We start from the raw sequence: 22,824 nt of genomic DNA, 5'->3' as shown, positions 1-22,824 counted from the left end.
CCTGATTCGTGCTTGTATACAGCATTGTGTCTGCATACACAACCAGCTAAGGTGAGTGGCTTTTACACTTGTGCTCTCACTGCAGCGCATGCCAGAACTACACAGGAACGCTTCCATTGTGGTCTTGACAGGTCGCCTCTTAGATTATGTTCCTGGCATAAACTAACACACCACCGTAAACCGGTAACCTGGAGGTTGTCATATTAATGATCAGACCCTTGTGAAATCATAAAGGTCCCGATTGGTTGGAAGAGGGAGGGCACGCCCTCTCCCAAATGCTGCGATCGCTATGGATTGAAGCATTTAGGTGATTAAACAGCCAGAGACCGTACATGCATCCTGTGAGAGCCTGGTCTCTATTGTGCAAGTCAAGCTCTAGGCAGCCATCACATGAGCACAGCTCCTGTGCCTGCACAATTACCAGAATGTATAGGTACGTCCATTTGGGGGAACGCACCGCAATAATATAGGACATTCTGGTATGTCCAATATCAGGAATGGGTTAAGAACGGGATGTCCAAGTAATGGATAACCCCTTTAATGTAACTTTTTATTTCATTACAATTATTGACAGTTTTATATTTAATTATGCCTGACCACTGAAAGCTATTTACATGGGCTGTCTGGTGTCAATCACCTCCATATCAGAGTGAGCAGTGGCACTGACGTTACGCCACAACATGCTTGCTGAGAGTTAAGCTCATTTGTCCTTGTATCCTATTCTAATTGACAGGACAGAACATGTACACGATACCTGCCGACCGTCTATACATCTTGCCAGTTGTGTGGAGTTGTAACTTCATTGGCAACTGCTCACCACTGATGTGGTGTGACCAGCACCGGACGATCAAGATGAAGTCTAAATAGGACAAAGCCATCTATATTTTTTGGGGGAAAAAAAAAACAACAAAAAAAACAACAACTAGCAGGGTACAATCATATCAAATGTACTGTGATTGAAGGAGAACCAATGCAACTTTAATAAATATTCCATAACCTTTAATATGGATGTACTATTCCGAAGTGAGTGCTTTTTGTAGAGACGGACAGAGGATTTCTTTACATAAATGATATAAATCGCAAACCCATACTTTGTCAATACTCTCCATAGGATACAGATGTCCCAAAAGTCAATTAGATTTTTTTTTTCTTTTTATGATGTCTTATAAATAATTGAAATTACATAAATACATAAATTGATATATATATATATATAACCATTATGAGAATTTTAATGAACTTTTTTTTCTTCTTTTTAATATATATAAATGTCCGTCATTGTCTTGCAAAACTTGTACCTTTACAGTTTAAAAATTAAATTAAAGCCACTAGTCCATTCTGAAGAACTATGCCGCGTTCCCAATAAAACATAGTAAGGGTAATCTGAAAACACAAAAGTGTAAAAACAAGGTGCTGTGATAGGAAAAATGTTCCTTTTAGATTTAAAACTGAGTGGGGATGAATCCCAGCATCACTCTAACATAAGGAGCAGCAACAACTACTGCTTAAATAAATCTCTTATTAAGATAAGAACTTTGACGCTAGTGCTGAAGCACTACAGGTCGCATGAGGAGCGCACGCTGAGAACTTTCAGGCTTTGCCTCACACCACAACATATAGGAGCCATCCCATAAATCCAATCGTAGCTTTTTTATACATATACCAAGTCCCTGTTTGGAGGTCTCTTTCCACCACGATCATCTGCTTCAAACTGTTGATAGCCATTCCCCTGTGCTTCATCATAGTCATATTCAAAAGGTTTAGGATAGTTATATGGGTGTCCATTATCGTCGAAGAATCTCCGAAAAGTGAACTCATAGAATGCATGCTCAGGGTGTTTGCCATTCTTATACCACCCATTCAGGGTGTCATTTTTATTTCCATCCTTGTCTTCATCGTTCCAGAGTTTTTCTGGATCTACTGGGTCAAAGTTTGAAGTGTCCGTAGAATGAGTTATGGTGGGGATATACAGGGCGGGCTGTTGACGCAAGTCACTGGAAAAGTCTATGCTCTTAAAAAAAGGGTGAGCTTTAATCTCATCAACACCATTCTTGCCCAAACGATCCTCAGGGCCCCTGCAAAGCTTCACAATTAAATCAGAGGCTTCTGGTGAGAGATTGGCTTGGGGAGGGATATGGAGCGTCGTCTGCCATTTTATTACCTTAAAAAAAAAAGAAAAAAAAGTAAATTATATTTCACAAAACCCAGAACATTTCACTACATTTTTACAGTCCAAAACAAGGAGCTTCTGAATAGCTAACATCTATATTTTACTCAAACAGTTTGTCATTACTAATATAACAGTTTGTCACTTAGCCAATGATGAGGCACCTAGTGGAGGTGGTACATCCCCGCTGGCATGAGCTCATCCTCAGCTAGACAGGCCGGTCTCTACCTATACACACACACCATGGGATAAAGCCGGCAGTGTTGCTGAGCGGGTGGGGGTGGGGGGGGTATCTGCCTCTTAGACTAGTCACCTTAACCCCAGCTTCAATTTCAATCCTTTCACGATTCGTCTTGTATTTAAACCAGCTGTCATCCACTCACATGTATGCTTAAGAAAGGGGACGTGCCCCCATAACGTAGCAGAGGCCAGCATATCTGGATCTAGCTGCTGCTGTGCGCAATGAATATGGAGACAAGTCAACAGACCTACTTACGTATGTACCTCGTTTGAGGATCCATTTTAACGTACTACCAAGGCAAGACTTTTTTGGACAATGGGAAATATACCAATATCGACAATTTGAATTGTGCGAAACTGGAAAATGTGCAATATGTATTGCTATCTGGCTGAGCATCTTAACTGCATATTTGTGTGTGATGACCATATATATCTTGTAAACGGTTATGTGGTGTGGAAGAGTGCACTGATCACACAATTCTCTCAGTATATTGAGGCACCTTTCATTGGAACTTTTTTTTGAGAAATAGTTTTCGTCTTACTTTCATTTGTGTTTCCAGTGGCGACCCCGCATGGAAAGGAGCCTTCCCAACAAGCATTTCATAAAGGATCACTCCAACACTCCACCAATCACAAAGCTGGGTATATCCTGCAATAGGAAAAAGATCATTATTCTATTTGACTCTATAACTGAAAAACCAAATGGGTGTTTGACATGCTTCAGCATTACAATGTGATCTACAGGGTATTCCCATGACTGAAACAAGGGGGACATCGGCTCTACAGAAATGATTCATTGTAGCTTTACTATTAGCTTTCGCGTTTGACACACTGTCAGACTGTACATAGGGAAAAACTGCAACCAGTTGGTAAATTAGTGGTACATGATGTGGCTGCTCCATTTGTTTAGATAGTGTGTTAAGAAAGCATGGTGCAGTGTACATTTTACATGTTAGGCGTTGTAACCTTTTTACCTGTACGCAACAGAACCTCTGGTGCGATGTAGTTCGGGGTACCAACCAGGGAGTGCGCCAAGCACCTCTGATGTTGTTTTGCTGCCCTCCACTCCAGAGGCTTAGGTCTGTCACTGCATCTGCAATTAGCTGGATCACCCCATTCATTGCTGAAATCCATGCTGTCTTGTCGCAGGTGGTCACCTATTCCAGAACATAGAAGAAAAAGGGAGAATTTATATGGTGTTATGAACTTCTAACCAATGAGGACAAGCCATAAATGTTATAAACCTTAGTACACAACACAAATAAATGCACGGTGAGCAGGGAGTTGATGGCAAACATCACCACCATCTAGGTTCCCCCTAAATTCCTAAGTAATACATTCACAGGATGAAATCTTTTGACCAGCAATTCCGCAATGTACATAGTTTGTAATGGATTAAATCAGCAACCTTTTTTGTACCAATATACAGTACAGACCAAACGTTTGGACACACCTCATTTAAAGAGTTTTCTGTAGATTCACATTGAAGGCATCAAAACTATGAATTAACACATGTGGAATGAAATACTTAACAAAAAAGTGTGAAACAACTGATAATATGTCTTATATTTTAGGTCCTTCAAAGTAGCCACGTTTTGCTTTGATTACTGCTTTGCACACTCTTGGCATTTTCTTGATGAGCTTCAAGAGGTCACCGGAAATGGTTCTCACTTCACAGGTGTGCCCGGTCAGGTTTAATAAGTGGGATTTCTTGCCTTATAAATGGGGTTGGGACCATCAGTTGTGTTGTGCAGAAGTCTGGTGGATACACAGCTGATAGTCCTACTGAATAGGCTGTTAGAATTTGTATTAGGGCAAGAAAAAAAGCAGCTAAGTAAAGAAAACGAGTGGCCATCATTACTTTAAGAAATTTAAGAAAAATTGGGAAAACTTTGAAAGTGTCCCCAAGTGCAGTGGCAAAAACCATCAAACTCTACAAAGAAACTGGCTCACATGAGGACCGCCCCAGGAAAGGAAGACCAAGAGTCACCTCTGCTGCGGAGGATACGTTTATCCGAGTCACCAGCCACAGAAATCGCAGGTTAACAGCAGCTCAGATTAGAGACCAGGTCAATGCCATACAGAGTTCTAGCAGCAGACACATCTCTAGAACAACTGTTAAGAGGAGACTTTGTGCAGCAGGCCTTCATGGTAAAATAGCAGTGGTTTCCTAGCAGCTAAGGACAGGCAACAAGCAGAAGATACTTGTTTGGCCTAAAGAACACAAGGAATAGACATTAGACCAGTGGAAATCTGTGCTTTGGTCTGATGAGTCCAAATTTGAGATCTTTGGATCCAACCACCGTGTCTTTGTGCGACGCAGAAAAAGGTGAACAGATGGACTCTACGTGCCTGGTTCCCACCGTGAAGCATGGAGGAGGAGGTGTGATGGTGTGGGGGTGCTTTGCTGGTGACAATGTTGGGGATTTATTCAAAATTGAAGCCATACTGAACCACCATGGCTACCACAGCATCTTGCAGCGGCATGCTATTCCATCCGGTTTGCGTTTAGTTGGACCATCATTTATTTTTCAATAGGACAATGATCCAAAGCACACCTCCAGGCTGTGTAATGGCTATTTGACTAAGAAGGAGAGTGATGGGGTGCTACGCCAGATGACCTGGCCTGAACCCAATCGAGATGGTTTGGGGTGAGCTGGACCGCAGAGTGAAGGCAAAAGGGCTAACCAGTGCTAAGCATCTCTAGAAACTTCAAGCCTGTTGGAACACCATTTCCGGTGACTACCTCTTGAAGCTCATCAGGAGAATACCAAGAGTGTGCAAAGCAGTAAGCAAAGCAAAAGGTGGCTACTTTGAAGAACCTAGAATATAACACATATTTTCAGTTGTTTCACACTTTTTTGTTAATTATTTCATTCCACTTGTGTTACTTCATAGTTTTGATGCCTTCAATGTGAATCTACAATTTTCAGAGTCATGAAAATAAAGAAAACTCTTTGAATGAGAAGGTGTGTCCAAAGTTGTGGTCTGTACTGTACATATACATATTATCAGCACAGCTGAAGTTTTTTTTTTTTTTTAGGCAACATTTTCCCTTGGGCCCACTAGTGGTCAGCAACCCCTTTAAATGATTCTAAGCATTATCAGTGTACATTCTTAACATAGTTTAGCTCAGGTTTAACCCTTACCACTTTGATAGTACTTTGAATCATGTGTCCATCGAAATCCTGTGCACAAGCCAAAATCGGTAAGTTTAATGTGCCCATCACGATCAATAAGAATATTGTCAGGTTTGATGTCACGGTGAATGAAACCCATTTTATGGACGCTTTCAACTGCACAGTTCAGCTCAGCTATGTAAAACTGAGCCAAATCTTCAGGGAAAACCTCTTTCCGGATGAGGAGGCTCATCATATCTCCACCTGGAATATAATCCATGACAAAGTACAGGTTGTCTTTGTCTTGGAAAGAGTAGTACAGGCGTACTACCCATTCGTTATCTGCCTCTGCCAAGATGTCTCGCTCAGCCTTGACATGGGCTACTTGGTTACGTAATAACACATCCTTCTTCCGTAAAGTTTTCATTGCATAGAGCGCATTGGTATCAGTCTTCTGGGCTAAGCACACTTCCCCAAAGGCTCCGATTCCCAGAGTTTTGATCTTTACAAACATGGATTTCTCCATTTTGGCTCTCTTAAGTCGGATGTAGTTCGATTCCTTCTGGCAAAGCATCTTCCTCATTTGATCTTGGGCATCGGAAGATAAACCCACCTATTAAAAAAGCAATAATATGAGAAACTAATTTTTAAGACGAACCTATATAAATGTTCTGTAAATGTCATTATAAAGTTTGCCAAATATTCAAATGCTGGATATTTATTAAACATGACTATCAAAGAAAGCGTAATGACAAGGCAACACATCCAGAATATGTGCTTGTTAATATTAATATCTAGGTAACAATAAATGCCAGTGTTAAAGGTTTTAGTACCATTTGATCATCAAGAAAATGGTTCATTAAATCCAAACCTTTTTATCATCTTTTTTTTTTTACAAAAAGTAAATATAATATATTAAAAGGTGTTGTCCATGCTTACTCCCCACATACCCAAGTAATCGGTATAGGCCCCATGCAGAATACTCAGTACGCAGCACTATGAGGCACCAGCACTTTAGAGCGTGCAGTTGCATGTATCCCAGGCCTTTGGCAGGAGAGCATGTTTGGACAACCCCTTTACTAATACAGGTTTGTGATTAAGGACCAATGCAGTTAGGGAAATTTATCAGGTTTCTGCTACTGGAGGTCAGGCACAATGAACATGATTTATCATAATCAAATTATCTCTCCAGGAATGGAGACAAACTCTAGCGCAGCGCCACCTATTGGAAGTAGCGATCCTAAAAGTCAAATGTGGATTTTTAACAATCCTTTGCATATGACCTAGGATATATGCCAGATCAGAATCCCAATTTACAGACACGGTGTTTCGGGGTGCTTGCCCCTCGTCAGTTCAAAGTATGGGGTGTCTGATCTGGCTCATGAGAAGCTTTGTGTTGGAGGAGATCTGACTCCTGGCACAACCACCAATAAGGTGTGGTGTTCTGTAGAGGGGGCATCACTTGTTTAAAACACCACTCCAGCGTTTTGTTTTTCTATTTCAGAGTTGGAGTGGTGCTTTAATTCCCCTGTCTCAGCTATCCTCCGGCGGATTCATCCTCTCTCACCGCAGCTCTGGTCAGGACTGGAGCGGCGCTGAAAAAAAAGGTTGAAGACGCCAGAGGGCAAGTAGAAGACAGGGAACTTAGATTTAAAAGCACCACTCCACCGCTAAACCCTACCCCCACACAAAACGAAGAAAGTGATGCTTTAACATTTTGTAGCGACTGTGCTTGGTGTTGCAGCCACTGGGATGTCAGGAGTCAAACCATCACAGATCTTAATAGTGATGGGTTTTCCTAAAAATAAACCATTAAAGGGGAACCAATCACCAGGATTTTCCTATATAACCTAAAACCAGTGCTATACTGACACTATCAGGGTGATTCTATACACACCTGTAGTGGTCAGCTCGGATGTTTAGGTTTTGAAATCCAAGAAAGTAAAGTTTATAAAATCAGCAGCTTCTTGAGTGACAGCAGCTGAGGATCAGATAATATCTGGGGGGTCTGCATAGTTCTCCCCTCCCCCTGTTTGTATAATACTTATGCTAATTCTAACAGGGGGAGGGGATAACTATGCAGACCCCCCAGATATTATCTGATCCTCAGCTGCTGTCACTCAAGAAGCTGCTGATTTTATAAACTTTACTTTCTTGGATTTCAAAACCTAAACATCCGAGCTGACCACTACAGGTGTGTATAGAATCAGCCTGGCTTCAGGTTATATATGAAAATCCTGGTGATTGGTTCCCTTTAAACATCATAGCCTGAGAAGTCGCATTTGAGCAAATCTCTCCAATTGTAAGAAACCTGATACATTTTGTATATTAGCAAATCTGCTTAACTTAGAAAAGTGAATCTGTGCAGAAAGCCAATTTCTGTAATAGTCAAACTTGCCAATCCCACAGGTTTACTTATCCAGCATCAACAAAATCCCCAAATAAGACAATGATTCAAAACTAAATGGAAAAAAAGTGTAAAAAAGGTACATAAACCAAAACAACTCTTTTGTAAAATTCACACATATGAGGACGTATACAATATGAGTAGTTGTTACATGGTTGTGCAAAATAAACGTGTAACCACAAGCATACAATACTGAATTTTTAAGTCTTCAAGTTACATATGCAGGGGTCTGTGATGGTTAACCTCATGCTTACATTACTATCACATAGGATACACATGCAGCTGCCTAGGAAGATCATGCACCACAGCGCTGAAGTTTACTTGCCTACCCAGTAATGGAGGCTTGAAGAGCTCAGCCAAGCTCCAACCTTATCTGTTAGTGTGTGGGGAAGAGGAAAAGAGATATAGAAAATCTAAGAGCAGACAAACATTCAAGAAAAAGTAGTGAAATCAGCAGGTAAACGTTAAAGGATAACTGTATTTTCAAGGAACTATTCAGAATAAAGCTGTCCTGTGTACATGCAGAGATCTGTTCATTCGCTATCCATTCTGAGCTGGTGGGAGGAGACTAGCTGCTATCATCTCAATCTATATACATCACAGAGATGGATTCCTGCTCTTTATTCAGGAGGATATTATGTAGCAGAGCTGAGATGTCTGGGTGTGAAACCTCTCTGGGGTGAGGTAAGAGACTTGTTAGAAAATTCACCACAATTTTTGAGGTTCCTTCTGCCTGTTTCCACTCCATGTGCCTCACGGTTCCTCCCCCCTCTCTGGGCTGTATTAAAATTTTAAAGTCCTCGGTGGGTGATACCTTTTAACTCCTTCATGACCTATGACATACTGGTACGCTATAGGTTGTGTGTATCCTTTCAATGCGGTTCTCACAGCAAGCCCACATGTGTCCCCGCACATGCTAGCTGACCTGATCAGCTGACATGTGCAGCTAACAGGCGTGGGTGGGTGGATGGGAGATCCACCGATGCCTGCAAACTCGTTACATCCTGATGTCAAACACATTTGGTATCGTTTCGTTCAGAAATGCCCCATCTATCAAAATAAAAAATACTCTGATCAGTAAAAGGGGTAATGAGTAAAAAAAAATCAAAATGCCAAAATCAAATTTTTTTGGTTGCTATAACATTCCAATGAAATGCAATAAGAGACTATCAAAACATCGCATCTACCCAAAAATGGTACAATTAAAAACGACAGCTCAGGACGCAAAAAAATAAGCCATTAATGCGCCCCAGATCCAGAAAAATTAGGACGCTACAGGTCTTGAAAAATAGCAACAGAAGCGTAATTCTATTTTTGGACAAAATTTCTGAATTTTTTCACCACTTAAAATTTAAAAAAAAACAAAAAACAAAAACACACAACAAAAAACTAAGTTTGGTATCTACGAGCTCGCACTGACCTGGGGAATCATACTGCCTGGTCAGTTTATCATGCAGTAAATAATGGTAAATAAAAAAACACAAAAACAAATCGTGCAATTGCACTTTTTTTGCAATTTCATTGAACTTGAATTTTTTTTCCTTTTTCAGTGAAATATGGGGCAGAATAATTGGTGTCATTTGAAAGTACAACTCGTCCCGTAAAAAACAAGCCCTTATCTGGCTATATTTATGGAAAAATAAAAAAAGGTTATGGCTTTTAGAAGGGAGGAAAACTCCCCCCCGAAACAATCGCTAGGTGTCGAAAGGGTTAATGGTGAACTGAAAAGATGGTAACAAATAGCAAGCTTTCCATTCTATGCAGGTCTCTGCATCCGGCATAGTATACTATGCCTGATGAGTAGTAGTAGTCTGGAAAGCTTGCTATTTGTTACCATCTTTTCAGTCAGCCACATTTTTCTATCTATGGTCTTACACGGCACATAGATATATTTTCCTGTATATAATGGGCTGTGTCCCATGACATCACAGTGAGCCTCTAGTCTGCCTTGTCTGGGCAGGATGGATTTTACTTTTTTCCACCAGAATGGATGGTAAGTTTCGGAGGCAGGGGTAGAGAAAGAAGGGTCTGATAAGTGGAAGAAAAAAAAAAAAAAAAAAAAAAAAAAAAAAAAAGCTAGTTTCTCTAATAGGATACATTCACCTGTATGTATTTATGCAAAGTCTGCTGAAAGTACAGTTACCTTTCTTAAATAAGAGTAATAACCCTATAATATATTACATATACCGCCATCATTTCCATAAACAGAGTTGTGCTACTACACGAATACATACAAAAGTACTGTCGTGGCCAAAGGCATGAGACCTTGGAGTCAGAGGTCTCAATGGTTACTGAAGTACAATTCTAAGCATTTCACAAGTTTTACACTTGTCAAATGCTAATGTTTGGAAAGATTCAATATTAACAGTGCTGTCCCTTATTTTTCAAGGCTTCAGAAATTTGTCCTTGCATCTGGATATGAGCTTCCGGCCCAAATTCTGACTGATGACAACCCATTCTTCCCTAATCAGTGATTGGAATTTATCAGTTTGTGTTTTGTTTACCTGCTTCTCAATGGGAGTGAGATCTAGGGAGCCTACTAGCCATGCACCCAAAACTTTAAGGCTATGTGCCCACGGGAGCTTGTTTGGGAGATTTTGCCGTGGAAAACCTGCTGATTTTTCTGGATTTTCCAGATAAATCCGCAGGTTTTAGCATGTACAGGCACTCCCCATGTTATCCTACGGGACATGGAGAGTGCTGTGTCCACGCTGAGGAAAGTGCGGCTGCCGACTATGCTGCGGATGTAGGCATCCGCATGTATAATTGCATGTCAATTATTCATGCGGAATTACCTGCGGATGTCCCGGCCCTCCGCTATGGAGATAAGATGCCGGGAATCTCTGCATGTTTCCCGCAGCTATTCCGCTGTAATCTAGCAGCTAAAAATAGCTGCGGACGCCGGCAGGCAGCTGCGGGAAACATGCGCTCGTACCTGTGGATACATCCGCAGGTACGAGCGCCCGTGGGCACATAGCCTAATGGTTTTTCAACAAAGCCACTTGGTTAATCACTTTGGCCTCTGACATGGTGCCCCATTGCTCCTGAATCATTGGGACACGTTACTCTTATAGGATGTTTATAAACAGTTTTTTTAATCATGGATATTCTAAGGCAAAATTATGAGTGAGCCCAATCCCTTCTATGAAAAGCACGCCACACATGAATGGTCTCAGGGTGCTTTACTGCTGGCATGACACAGGACCTTTGATCGGACTCATCTGTTATTGTCCAGAAAATCATACTTGCTTCTTTAGAGTAAAAAACTAACCCCATCCCTGGAGTCTCGCCCCTGTACTTCCTGAAAAGTTATTTGCTCTGATGAAGCCCCCATCAGGCTGTTTGGAACATCCAGAAGAATGTTGTCAGGACAAGGAACAGTAAGTGATACCATGAGTCTTGTGTTATGCCCTCAGTAGATCATCCTGAGACCACTCCTGTGAGGGGTTGCTTCTCATCGAAATGAGTGGGTTCACTTACAATTTCGCCTAATAACACTGCCATGAATAAACATTGGGATGTAAACATCCTCCAAGAGCAACATCTCCCAACGATCCTGGAGCAATTTGGTTAAGATCAATGCTTTTTGCAGCATGATGAAACCCAAAAATTGTGTCCTTCTCAAAACTTTGGCCACGACTATAGTCTGCCATTAACACGATGCCTAGGTCTAGGTAAACTATTTCCGTTGTGAACATCCAGGTCTCATAATGGGATAGAGAACCATGCTTACTTTGGAACTTTCTGTGGCACGTCTATGCAAGATTAGGATCGCTAAGACTATTATAGCAATTTAAAAAACAAACAAAAACAACCAACCCACAAAAGCAGAACATACACATTGGAAAATTGTCACTTTGTTTCTGCAAATCGATCATTTGCAGCCAGAATGTCCCTGATGCAGGCCTTTCTGGCTTCAGTATGCTCTATATATTTGCTGCTTTTGGAGAGATTAGCACCGCCTATGCAGTAATCATGCATTTGTGATCGGTTCAAGGCCGTGTTCACATTAGGGAAATGCTCTACGCAAAGCATTCTGTTTTTCTTACATTTTCATACCTGAAAAAGAGTATACATACGTGCCCCCTGATGTATAAATTCACTGCAGAAATGCAAATACAGTCAAAACGGAAACATTTTGGACTTCATTTGACATTCATTTTTTGGAACACACTGACTATAGGGTGGCAGGCTACTGTATTGTACCAGCAAAATCAATGGACGCAGAGAAAGGTCAAACAGTGTCCAAAGTGTCATCCTTTGGACTCAGATGTAAGCTCACATACGGGAGCGCGTCTGAATACTATTTTGGGGTATCTAGGTATAACCCCAAAGAGGAGTCTCTGTGTACAGCATGTCCCTAATGTGAACGCACCACACGCATGGTTTAGAGAGTTGGGGATGAGATCTATGGCCAAACGGTTTCAGCTTGTAGCTTTCTTCAGCAGTTTTTGCTTTTATTCCTGCTGCTCCCATTATTTTTTTCTTTTAAACCCATCACACTGTTTTAGAGATGAGACTTTATTTAGCATTGATTTTTGCGTCTTTACAAAGGGGCGTGGCTTAGGCTGCATTATCACCCTATGAGCCACACCTCTTTAGTGAAGACCAAACAAATTAGAACTACACAAAGATCTTAAACAAACACAGTATGGCAGATTTAAAAGAAAAAAAAAAAAAAAAAAATGACAATTCTCTATTCTCTGTAATGGTTGGGGCGCGAGAGGTTAAACTCCTACTACGTATAGTGATCTAGTGATATGCCAGAACATTTCAGTTACTTCCCTCTGCTCACAGAAATACACAACGCTGTGGTCTTACCCGACACATTTCGTTTTCCAGCTGCTTCTTTCGGTGCAGCCGCTGATGGTGGGATTTCAGAATATTTTCTACATGTTGTTCCATAAAGAACTTAAATGCCTGAGGAGAATAGCTCTGGATACGAGACTCCCTCCTCTCCTCATCCCGCTTATTTTTCCTTACAGGCACCGGTGATGTAGTGATTTCTTTTTCTGTGCTTTCACCAGAACAGTCCATTATCTTATCCCCCTCTTGGATACTGGAAGACATAGGAATGTCATCTTTGCCAGATTTCAGAGCTGCCTCATATCCAGCTGCGTTTTGCTGCAGTAAGTGCTTTGGGTATGGTGGTGGTGGCCCCTGGTAATTGGGTGCTTCTGGTTGCGGTGGCAGAAGAGGATTGCCATGTACAGCAACTTCTGAGTACTGTCCTGGCTGTACGCTCTGTGTCACCCATGACGGATGTGCTGGTGCCAGAGCAGTCTGAAGTTCTGGCTTTAACACCCGCATGCTCTTTACAGGCTGCTGTATAGGAGCCGGAGTGATTGCAGTCACAGTAGTGGCAGAAGGTTGGGTGTTAGCAGGATGCACCTGACGAACCGCCATTGGATTATTGAAAGAGTTGGACCGAACAGGGATATTATTTTGCCATGGTGGCATGTCATGATTTCCTTGGGGGGACTGGGTTGAGGAGGACTGAGGCCATGAAGTTGGGTGGCCTGGGATGTACATGTCCAAGTTGTGGCTATTTCGATTTGGTACTAGCATAGATGAGGGAAGATTTCCATTACTATAAGCAGAAGGAGACATTGGTGGCCCATTACCTCCTTGGATCTGCAGTGCTGTACTGTTTGGACCATTTGACATAGGATAAGGTGGTGGCTGGCTCCTCCCCACATTGTTATTGCCTTGGTGTGTGATGAATTCAGGTTGAGCATTACCATTCTGCATAGCAGGCCTCCCGGAATAACCAAATTTGCTGGTACCAGATGTTTGCATAATTATGGGCTGTCTTCCTACAGGAACAGGATTCATAGATCTCTGTGCTTGGGACTGTGGGTTCATTATCTGTGCAGAGTTCATATTTGGAGGTGGATATGCTTCTTGCCAACCTCCTGGTGGAACTGGAGAAATACGGGAAATAACAAAATCCATATTAGCAGAGTAACGCTTTGTCTGCGAATTTGGATCCCAAGGTTGTGGGGATGGAGCTGTGCCTCTGGGTGGAGGTTGTGGTGGTGGAGTAACACTTCGGACTTGAGGTGGCGGTGGAGGATTGACTCTCTGGCCATTTACTGGTAGTGCCTGAGCAAATGATGGAAGGCCTGATCCAGACAAAGGCCTTCCCATCTCTGCCTGTCCACTCTGAATTTCTGATGCTCCATAAACCACACTGTCAGACAACGGCGATATGTGTCTAGGCGGGACCAATGACTCCTTTGACCCTTTCCAGCTCTGCCGGCGATTAATGGAATGCTGAATATTACCTGCAAAATTAAATAGTCAAACTTGTTAATATAACTGGTAAGTGCAGAATTAAATGTTCTGCAGTAATAAATTTATCTTCAGAAGTATGGAGACTCTAGGGTAAAAAGTGCAAAGAGTTATTAAAAAAAAAGTCTGCTACTATAACTACGAGTTGTCTTCTTGTCTCACGTAATCATTATATTGATGTTCAATGCAGTAAAGAAATACAATTTTAAGGGGCTCCATGACAATTCAACATGACCTGCTCAAAAGGAGTTCTGCTGATATCTGCTTTTTATAACTCAATGCCAAGGGGACCGATCACCTCTGTTGTCTTACAGCGGTGGCCAAACACGCACAGTTGCTACAATACAGTAACACAGCACACTTAGGCTGCTTTCACATCGCCGGTTTTTCCTGTGCGGCACAATCCGGCGCTTTGCAGAAAAATCGCAACTGTTTTTTTTTTGCCGCCGGTTGCGTTTTTTTGCATAGACTTTCATTGGTGCCGAATTGTGCTGCATGGGCTTGCGTTCGGTCCGGTTTTTGCCGCATGCGGCGGCCGGATGGAACGTTGCCTGGCACGTTTTTTTTGTGCGGCAAAAAAAAAAAACGCATTGCGCCGCATCTGGCCAATGCGGCGTATTTTCCTATGCATGCCGCGTGATGCGGTAAAAACCGCATGCGGCCGCATGCGTTTTTTTCCACTGCGCATGCTCAGTAGCGTGCCGCAAACGGCAAAAACCGGACGGGCCGCATGTCAAAAACTTATGCAAATGATGCGGTATTGTCACCGTATCTGTTGCATAGGGTTTAGAGCCGGATTGGCCGACTCTGCTAAAACCGGAGGTGTGAAAGCAGCCTTAGGCCTGCCACTTCTGTCCTTCACAAGATCCCAACTCCACTCTTCCGTCAGCTTCACCCGCTAACTTCCTCTAGCCTTACCCTTACATTTCCATGACTTCTCCAACGAGGGGAAGTCATCTACTGAGCGCTCATCAAGGCATTTGTAGTCTAACGTGCTTGGCTCATGAAAACCACACTTACCATAGCATGTTGTTATGATCCCAGTGTTTCTGATGCTGTGGAAGCAAACAAAGGCTGCTTTACACAACAGCATTGAAGCATCCAGACTTCAGGCCAGCAGTGCGACAATGCTACTGGCTAGACCTGTTAACCAGAAATGAGTGACCACCCTGATCAGTCAGGATGGCTAAGAAGCACTATGCTGCTGATGAGAACAGCTTTATTTATCATTATTCACTGATTGAAAAAGTGATCTTTAAACGTGCAAAAGACACTCAGAAATCGGAGGTGTTCTTTTCCTGAAGGTTTTTTTGGGGGGGGGCAAGTATGAATAGTGAGTAGTGGCATTCAAGTGAAAGCCACCATAAAACCGCACTGGTTACTTTAACCGTGTTGCAGCTTTGGAAGCCTGAAGCAGTGGAGTTCAAAAAGACTGAACATATGAAAAGCAGGTAATTTTCACATTGCTGGGCCTATGTCATTCTATTTGGCATTTTTAGGGCTTTTTCAGACAGGATCTAGGTGGAATCTGCCTGAAAACCATATTGTGTGCACATATTCAAGAGTTTCCCAAGCTTCTTCTAATCTTCAGAACTCGTTAGTTGAAGACATTTGTTAGGGGAGTCGGGACATTGCTTTAGAGAATACTCTGAAGAGCCTGTAATTAATGTGACACTAAAGATCAGAATTTACCTGGAGGTAACAGTCCCGTATTGTGTGATCTTAGAGGAGCTTCCCTATAAGAATCCTGACAGCTCATCCTGCTGATATATTCAATCGCTGCTTCTATGCTGCGACTATTAGTCTGCTGTAAGGCTCTGATCACCATATCCTACAATGCAAAAGTGAAAATTAATAGAAAACAGAAAGTACAGTAAACATTTTACACAACTTAATGTACTATATGATTTATATCCTACTGCTGGAAAAATAGGGCAGCAACTCACCACAAATAAATTGATAGGCAGGTAGTGGTTTGAAGTATGTAAAGGGATGCTCCCAATCCTCCATAAGATCCAAATGGTGAAGAAAAAAAAAAAAAAAAAAAAAAAAGCACAAGACAAACCACTTATGCCCCAAATGAAGAATAGAACCTCAGACACTCATACTAGAGCTGTATTTGAAGTCTTGAGCTGTTCTGTGCCCAACGGATGTGCGGACCAACAGAACGTTGTCACCAGTTCTAACCGCCAATGCACGGTCTTTCCAGCTTTGAAGAGTTTGTTCACATGCTGCATTTCTGGGCCCCAAACGTTTTTGCAGCAAAAAAAATTATTCTCTGAAATCTCATGCATAAGAATTAGATGAGCTGTGGTATCACTAACCCCCCTCCCCCAAAAAAAATAAAAATAAAAAAAATCCCAGCAAACGTTGCAAAAAGTGTAGCCAGCCTTTTCCTGCTCAAAAATCCTGTGACAAAGTGCTTTTTACTCCAGATTTCCAGTGCAAATACTTATGACTTGGAGCCTGTCTATTGCAATCAGAGTCACCATGTAGCCACAGCCTGAATTTAACAACCTGGGCTGTGGACCCCATTTTATTTGAGACAGTCTATCTATATTACAAAAGGGGGCCTTACGCCTGGGTTCACACATCAGCCTTCCAGAGTCCCATCTGTCTGATCCATTCATAAAACCCAAAACAGATCCCAGGAGGACCATTTTGCTTCCATTTGCATCAGTTTTGAAACTGATGTTTTGCACGTGAATTACATTTGCCTGTACCTACAACAGGCAGGCAGTATGGGCTGCTTGATTAGAGGCGAGAACTCTTAGCAAGGTTTGCTATTTTTGTTCTTGACCACTGATATCTTGCATCTAATGACAAGAAATAGATCAAGCAATTTAAGCAACTTAAGAAGGCGTAAATAAGTTGTCATGTATTTGCAGGGGTCTGATAGGTTGGACCCACACATTGCAAAAAATCTCAATTATATCCCCGTTAGAACGGTGCAGCAGTGCACATGCAATAATGCCACGCTATTCATTCTCTACAGGGCTGGTGAGTGCTACGCTAAGCTGTCAGTAGTTGCATAGAGAATGAATGGGGCATCAGTCAAGCATGCACATGATAAAAAATGCCCAGTCAGAAATAAAAATTCTCCATTATTCTAATCAGATCAGGTCCCAGCAGTCAGACCCCCGCAGATTAATAAGTTTATCCCCTATCCTATAGTTAAAAAATGCCCCCCAAAGTGGCCATCATTTTAGACTGCAGTCACACAGGCAGATTTTGTGGCAGTCGTTCAAGCCAAAAACCCAAGTGTCTTCTTTATATTTTCCTCAATCAAACTTTGCACCTCCAACTCCAGCCTAATTTATGGGTTTTGCCGCGAAACAGACGAACATTAAGCTTTACATGTCTCACCTCATCAAAGCCTGCACTCTGCAGATCATGCAGCATTTTTCGATTGACTTCATTTCCACTCCTCTGAGAAGCATTTGTGGAGTTGGCAAAAGGTTGCAATGAGTTGCGAATCTCAGCCAAAGCTTTGTGATAAGTGACAAACTTAGGGGGATTCCGACCCTGCCTCGGATCTTCAGCCTTAGTCGGCCCTTGCTCTGTCTTCCCTACATCGGATGGTTTGGGAAGATGGCGGAGGCTCTCACGTATTTCCAGCAGCATCTGTCTGCTATTGCCTGGGCAATTGCTTGCTGGGAATGTTTTAGGCCTCATTTGCCTATAGCCCTCTGGTTTCTCCCCCCTCTTCATGAAAACACATGTATCTGTGTGACTTCTAAGAGAGACAAATCTAAATATGAAATTCAATTGTACTGTGCAGAATCAATGGGATCGCTTGTGATGGCAAGTTGTCTGTCCAGTGCCGATAGATGTAACATCCACCTGGGGTGAAGAGAAAAAAACAACAACATACATGTTAAAATGATGGTACAAATTGGTAATACATCAACATACCCAGAGCACTGTAGCAGGTATGTTTAGTCTCACCTATCATAACCCACGCCTTTAGGCTATGTGTGCACTGGGAAATGGAATTTTCTTGTGAAAATTCCGCATGCTCTCAAAGATTACCGCACCCGCGGTAAAAAACCGCGGGAAACCGCACCCGAAAACCGCATGCGGTTTGCTGCGGTTTTACCGCGGTACTATTCGCGGTATTGCCGCGGTTTTGCCGCGTGCGGGTTGGGATGTGCTTTATTGCATTCAATGCAATAAAGCACATTGAAAAAAAAAAAAAAAAAGTCATTTAATTCTGAGGTAGTAGATAGACAGAAGAATAGATAGAGAGATAGATAGATAGACAGACAGAGGGATAGATAGATAGATAGATAGAGGGATAGATAGATCGAGAACAGATCGCTGCATTTCCCACGGTCGGCAGTGAGTTCACATTACCGGCCGTGGGAAATGACCAGTAATTACCTCTGCTGTCTGCTGCTTTCATTCAGCGCTGTGTCTGTGACAGTCGCGGCTGGATGGAAGCAGCGCAGGACCTGTGGATTACGCCGGAGCGGTGGATTACGCCGGAGCTTTGTTGGGGGGGGTTTAATAAAATGGTGAACGAGGCTTGTTTGTTTTATTTAAAATAAAGGATTTTTCTGTGTGTTTTATTCACTTTACTTACGGGTTGATCATGTCAGCTGTCACATAGACGCTGCCATGATCAAGCCTGGAGTTAATGGCGGTGGTCCCCCACCATCATTAACCCCTTGTATTACCTTGCTACCACTGCTACACGGTGGCAAGAAGAGCCGAGGACACGTCGGTATTGCCGCATAATGCATGCGACAGTCCCGGGGCAGCTGCGGCTGATATTCTCGGCTGCGGGAGGGGGAGTGAGGCAGGGGACATTACCCCTGCCCCTCTCCCTCCCCAGCCTGAGAATACCGGGCCGCCGCTGTGTGCTTACCTCGGCTGGAAGGTAAATATGCAGCGGAGCCCACGTTCTTTGTTTTCTATATTTCCGTTTCCTTTCTATGTGTGTTCTATGTGTCTGTGTCTGTGTTCTGTGTCTGTGATGTGTGTGTGTTTACTCTGCACGGCTTCCTCTTCCTGTAATGACATCACTTCCCTGCAAAACCGCAGACAAGCGATGCACATTACCGGAGGTAAACCGCGAAATACCGCAGGGAATAACGCAGGAAAATGCAGTGAGCCGCACAGAATTTGCTGCCTGCGTTATTCCCTGCGGGATTTCATGATTAACATTGGAGTCAATGGAGTGAAATCCCGCAGCAACGTGCGGAAAAGAAGTGACATGCAATTGTTTTTGCTGCGGGATTCCCGCAGCAAAACATGCAGCTGTCAAATTCCGCCCAGTGCGCACAGGATTTTTTTTCTCCATAGGATTTGCTGGTGATTCACTGCAGAGATGTTATCAACATTTTCTGCAGCGAAACATGCAGCAAATCCGCGGAAAATCTGCGGCAAAATCCGGTAAGTGCGCACATAGCCTTACACAGATGTGCAAACTATAAACCCAATGTCACTAATCTGCTGGAGACCCCAATCTGTCACAACTAGCCCTAGAGATGTAAAATGGGAAATGTGAGTCAACTGTGCGTCCCAATTTAGGCAATAAGTATATATGTATCTGGTCCTCTCTGTAGATGCTGACTATGGCTACTTACTAGGACAGTTTCTCTCCACACTTATTAGAGACACAATGCAGTATGGAGCACTCCTAATATATTGCCCTCCATATAAACCTATCCTATGTGTAGTGGACCATGATCCTATGGAAGCACTTAAAGGAGTTGTTCACTACTTTTACATTGATTGGCTATCCTTAGGATAGGTCATCAATGTCTGATCTGCCAGGATGCGACACTCCCGTCGATTAGCTGCTCCTAGTCCCTGCGGCACCAAGAAATGCCCAGTTCTGGAGCTGCCCCCATCAGCCGATAGTGGCAGTGGCTCAGTACTACACAACCGCCTACCATTCAAATCAACAGGAGGCGGATGTGCAGTACCTGGCAGCGATCAGAAGACGGGGCAGCTCCAGAACCGAGCATTTCCAGGTGCCTGCTGCTGGCACAGAAAATAGCTGATTGGCGGAAGTGTTGGACCCGGCCGATCAGATATTAATGTCCTATCATAAGAATAGGCCATCAATGTAAAAGTAGTGGCTAACCTCCATCACACTGAGACGTCTGCTGTAGAGAAGCAGACATACTCGGAGCACAGATGTCACAGCCATGCCTGCTGCTTATGGAAAGTGCCAGCAATTCTAGGGTTCCCAATTTTATGAATGGAAGAAAGCAAAACATGTAATGAAGTAAATTGCAAGATTCGCACAATTTGTCCGTAAAAAAAAAAAAAAGAAAAATAAAAGTGTTACATTGTAACTGCTGACATTAATACAGGTCCTCTGTGACATCCGCAATATACATGAATAGGCCTCCACACGCTGTGCTCAAACAACCCCACATTCAGGGACTGTTGTGGATTTGTGCCATGTGGCCACTTATGTAGGCAATGTATTAGAGCTACTATACATACTTAGCCTGCATGCAGAGAAGGGATGCTTTTTAGTAGAGGAGAGTAGGGTAGCACAGTTTGTAGGCACTGACATGGCTGAGCACAGACTGATGGCACCATACAGCGTACCCATATCTAATTGTTAAGGCAGTCTGTGGGCACTTCCATGGCTGTGCACAGCCTATCAGCACCACACAGCACCCACATCTACTGGGTAGGCACAGCCTGTGGGCACTGACATGGCTGAGCACAGCTTAGCACCACACAGTACCCACATCTACTGGGTAGGCACAGTCTGTGGGCACTGACATGGCTGAGCACAGCTTAGCACCACACAGTACCCACATCTACTGGGTAGGCACAGTCTGTGGGCACTGACATGGCTGAGCACAGTCTGTTGGCACCACCCTGTACCCACATCTACTGGGTAGGCACAGTCTGTGTGCACTGACATGGCTGAGCACAGCCTATCAGCACCACACAGTACCCACATCTACTGGGTAGTCACAGCCTGTGGGCACTGACATGGCTGAGCACAGCCTATAAGCACCACACAGTACCCACATCTACTGGGTAGGCACAGCCTGTGGGCACTGACATGGCTGAGCACCGCCTGTTATCACCACACAGTACCCACATCTACTGGGTAGTCACAGTCTGTGGGCACTGACATGGCTGAGCACAGCTTATCAGCACCACACAGTACCCACATCTACTGGGTAGGCACAGTCTGTGGGCACTGACATGGCTGAGCACAGCCTGTTATCACCACACAGTACCCACATCTACTGGGTAGGCACAGTCTGTGGGCACTGACATGGCTGAGCACAGCCTATCAGCACCACACAGCACCCACATCTACTGGGTAGGCACAGTCTGTGGGCACTGAAATGGCTGAGCACAGCCTGTTATCACCACACAGTACCCACATCTACTGGGTAGGCACAGTCTGTGGGCACTGACATGGCTGAGCACAGCTTATCAGCACCACACAGTACCCACATCTACTGGGTAGGCACAGTCTGTGGGCACTGACATGGCTGAGCACAGCCTGTTATCACCACACAGTACCCACATCTACTGGGTAGGCACAGTCTGTGGGCACTGACATGGCTGAGCACAGCCTGTTATCACCACACAGTACCCACATCTACTGGGTAGGCACAGTCTGTGGGCACTGAAATGGCTGAGCACAGCCTGTTATCACCACACAGTACCCACATCTACTGGGTAGGCACAGTCTGTGGGCACTGACATGGCTGAGCACAGCTTATCAGCACCACACAGTACCCACATCTACTGGGTAGGCACAGTCTGTGGGCACTGACATGGCTGAGCACAGCCTGTTATCACCACACAGCACCCACATCTACTGGGTAGGCACAGTCTGTGGGCACTGACATGGCTGAGCACAGCCTGTTATCACCACACAGTACCCACATCTACTGGGTAGGCACAGTCTGTGGGCACTGACATGGCTGAGCACAGCCTGTTGGCACCACACAGTACCCACATCTACTGGGTAGGCACAGTCTGTGGGCACTGACATGGCTGAGCACAGCTTATCAGCACCACACAGTACCCACATCTACTGGGTAGGCACAGTCTGGAGGGGGCACAGCAGCAGTCTGAACACACGGGAGCAGTGCCAGTCCTGCCACACACAGCTCACCCCTCAATCCGGCCTCTTTGTTCTGGACGAGCGCGCTGTTCACTTCCAGGCGTTGTTAATAAAGTTATATGAAACAGACGGCGGCTCAGCGTCCCACATTCCGGGCGGAGGACCGGATGTTCCACTACACTCCGCGCGCCCCCGCCACCTCCGCTGCGCCCCACACCCCTCACCTCCGCTCGGATGCCGCCTCCACAGGGAGCAGTTTCTCTCCTCTCACCGCCAACTGCTGAGGTTCTCGCTCAGATCCGGGCAGCCATTTTGCGCCTCGCTCCTGTGCCTGGCTGCCAGGTTCCCGGATGTTGCTATTTTTTCCTTTCTCCGGTTCCTCCCACTGTCATTCGCCGACACCCAAACTCCTCCCCTTACGTAATGACGTCAGTGGCGAGATCGCAGTTCCGCCTCCGAACCTGACACTCCTGCGTGTGTCGCTGTACAGGAGTGGTTGTGTGTGGGGAGGCCTGGCCTTGATGTGTTGTATGGC

The 22,824-nt window shown here is 44.0% G+C and overlaps 1 protein-coding gene across 3 annotated transcripts; it reads right to left on the bottom strand.

Annotated features, from left to right (window-relative positions):
* Positions 1-538: 538 nt before the first annotated feature.
* On the bottom strand, positions 539-22,654 carry LATS1 (large tumor suppressor kinase 1). 3 transcript variants are annotated; one of them, XM_075339785.1, is made up of 8 exons: positions 22,514-22,654; positions 17,594-18,070; positions 15,920-16,058; positions 12,755-14,220; positions 5,557-6,139; positions 3,382-3,564; positions 2,950-3,056; positions 539-2,161 (listed from the first exon to the last, which is right to left on the bottom strand). In XM_075339785.1, exons 2-8 carry the CDS (start codon positions 17,936-17,938, stop codon positions 1,652-1,654), a joined length of 3,333 nt encoding a protein of 1,110 aa, XP_075195900.1. In that variant the 5' UTR covers positions 17,939-18,070; positions 22,514-22,654; the 3' UTR covers positions 539-1,651. The 3 variants fall into 3 exon arrangements, with proteins under 3 accessions (XP_075195900.1, XP_075195901.1, XP_075195902.1); XM_075339786.1 differs by lacking the exon at positions 22,514-22,654 and adding an exon at positions 22,341-22,389; XM_075339787.1 differs by lacking the exons at positions 539-2,161; positions 2,950-3,056; positions 3,382-3,564 and adding an exon at positions 8,263-8,306 and having other exon boundaries at positions 6,054-6,139.
* Between the last annotated feature and the right edge of the window lie 170 nt (positions 22,655-22,824).

The sequence above is a fragment of the Anomaloglossus baeobatrachus genome, chromosome 3 (assembly GCF_048569485.1).
Source record: "Anomaloglossus baeobatrachus isolate aAnoBae1 chromosome 3, aAnoBae1.hap1, whole genome shotgun sequence".
Lineage (NCBI taxonomy): Eukaryota > Metazoa > Chordata > Amphibia > Anura > Aromobatidae > Anomaloglossus > Anomaloglossus baeobatrachus.
The sequence above is the reverse complement of the archived record's forward strand: the minus strand, read 5'-3'. Positions and strand labels throughout refer to the sequence as shown.

Coding starts and splice junctions, on each gene's coding strand:
- LATS1 (XM_075339785.1), bottom strand. CDS start 17,938: ATGAAGAGGGGGGAGAAACCAGAGGGCTATAGGCAAATGAGGCCTAAA. Junction 14,221..15,919: donor TACGGGACTGTTACCTCCAG/GTAAATTCTGAT, acceptor TTAATTTTGCAG/GTAATATTCAGCATTCCATT. Junction 3,565..5,556: donor TTCAAAGTACTATCAAAGTG/GTAAGGGTTAAA, acceptor GTTCTGGAATAG/GTGACCACCTGCGACAAGAC.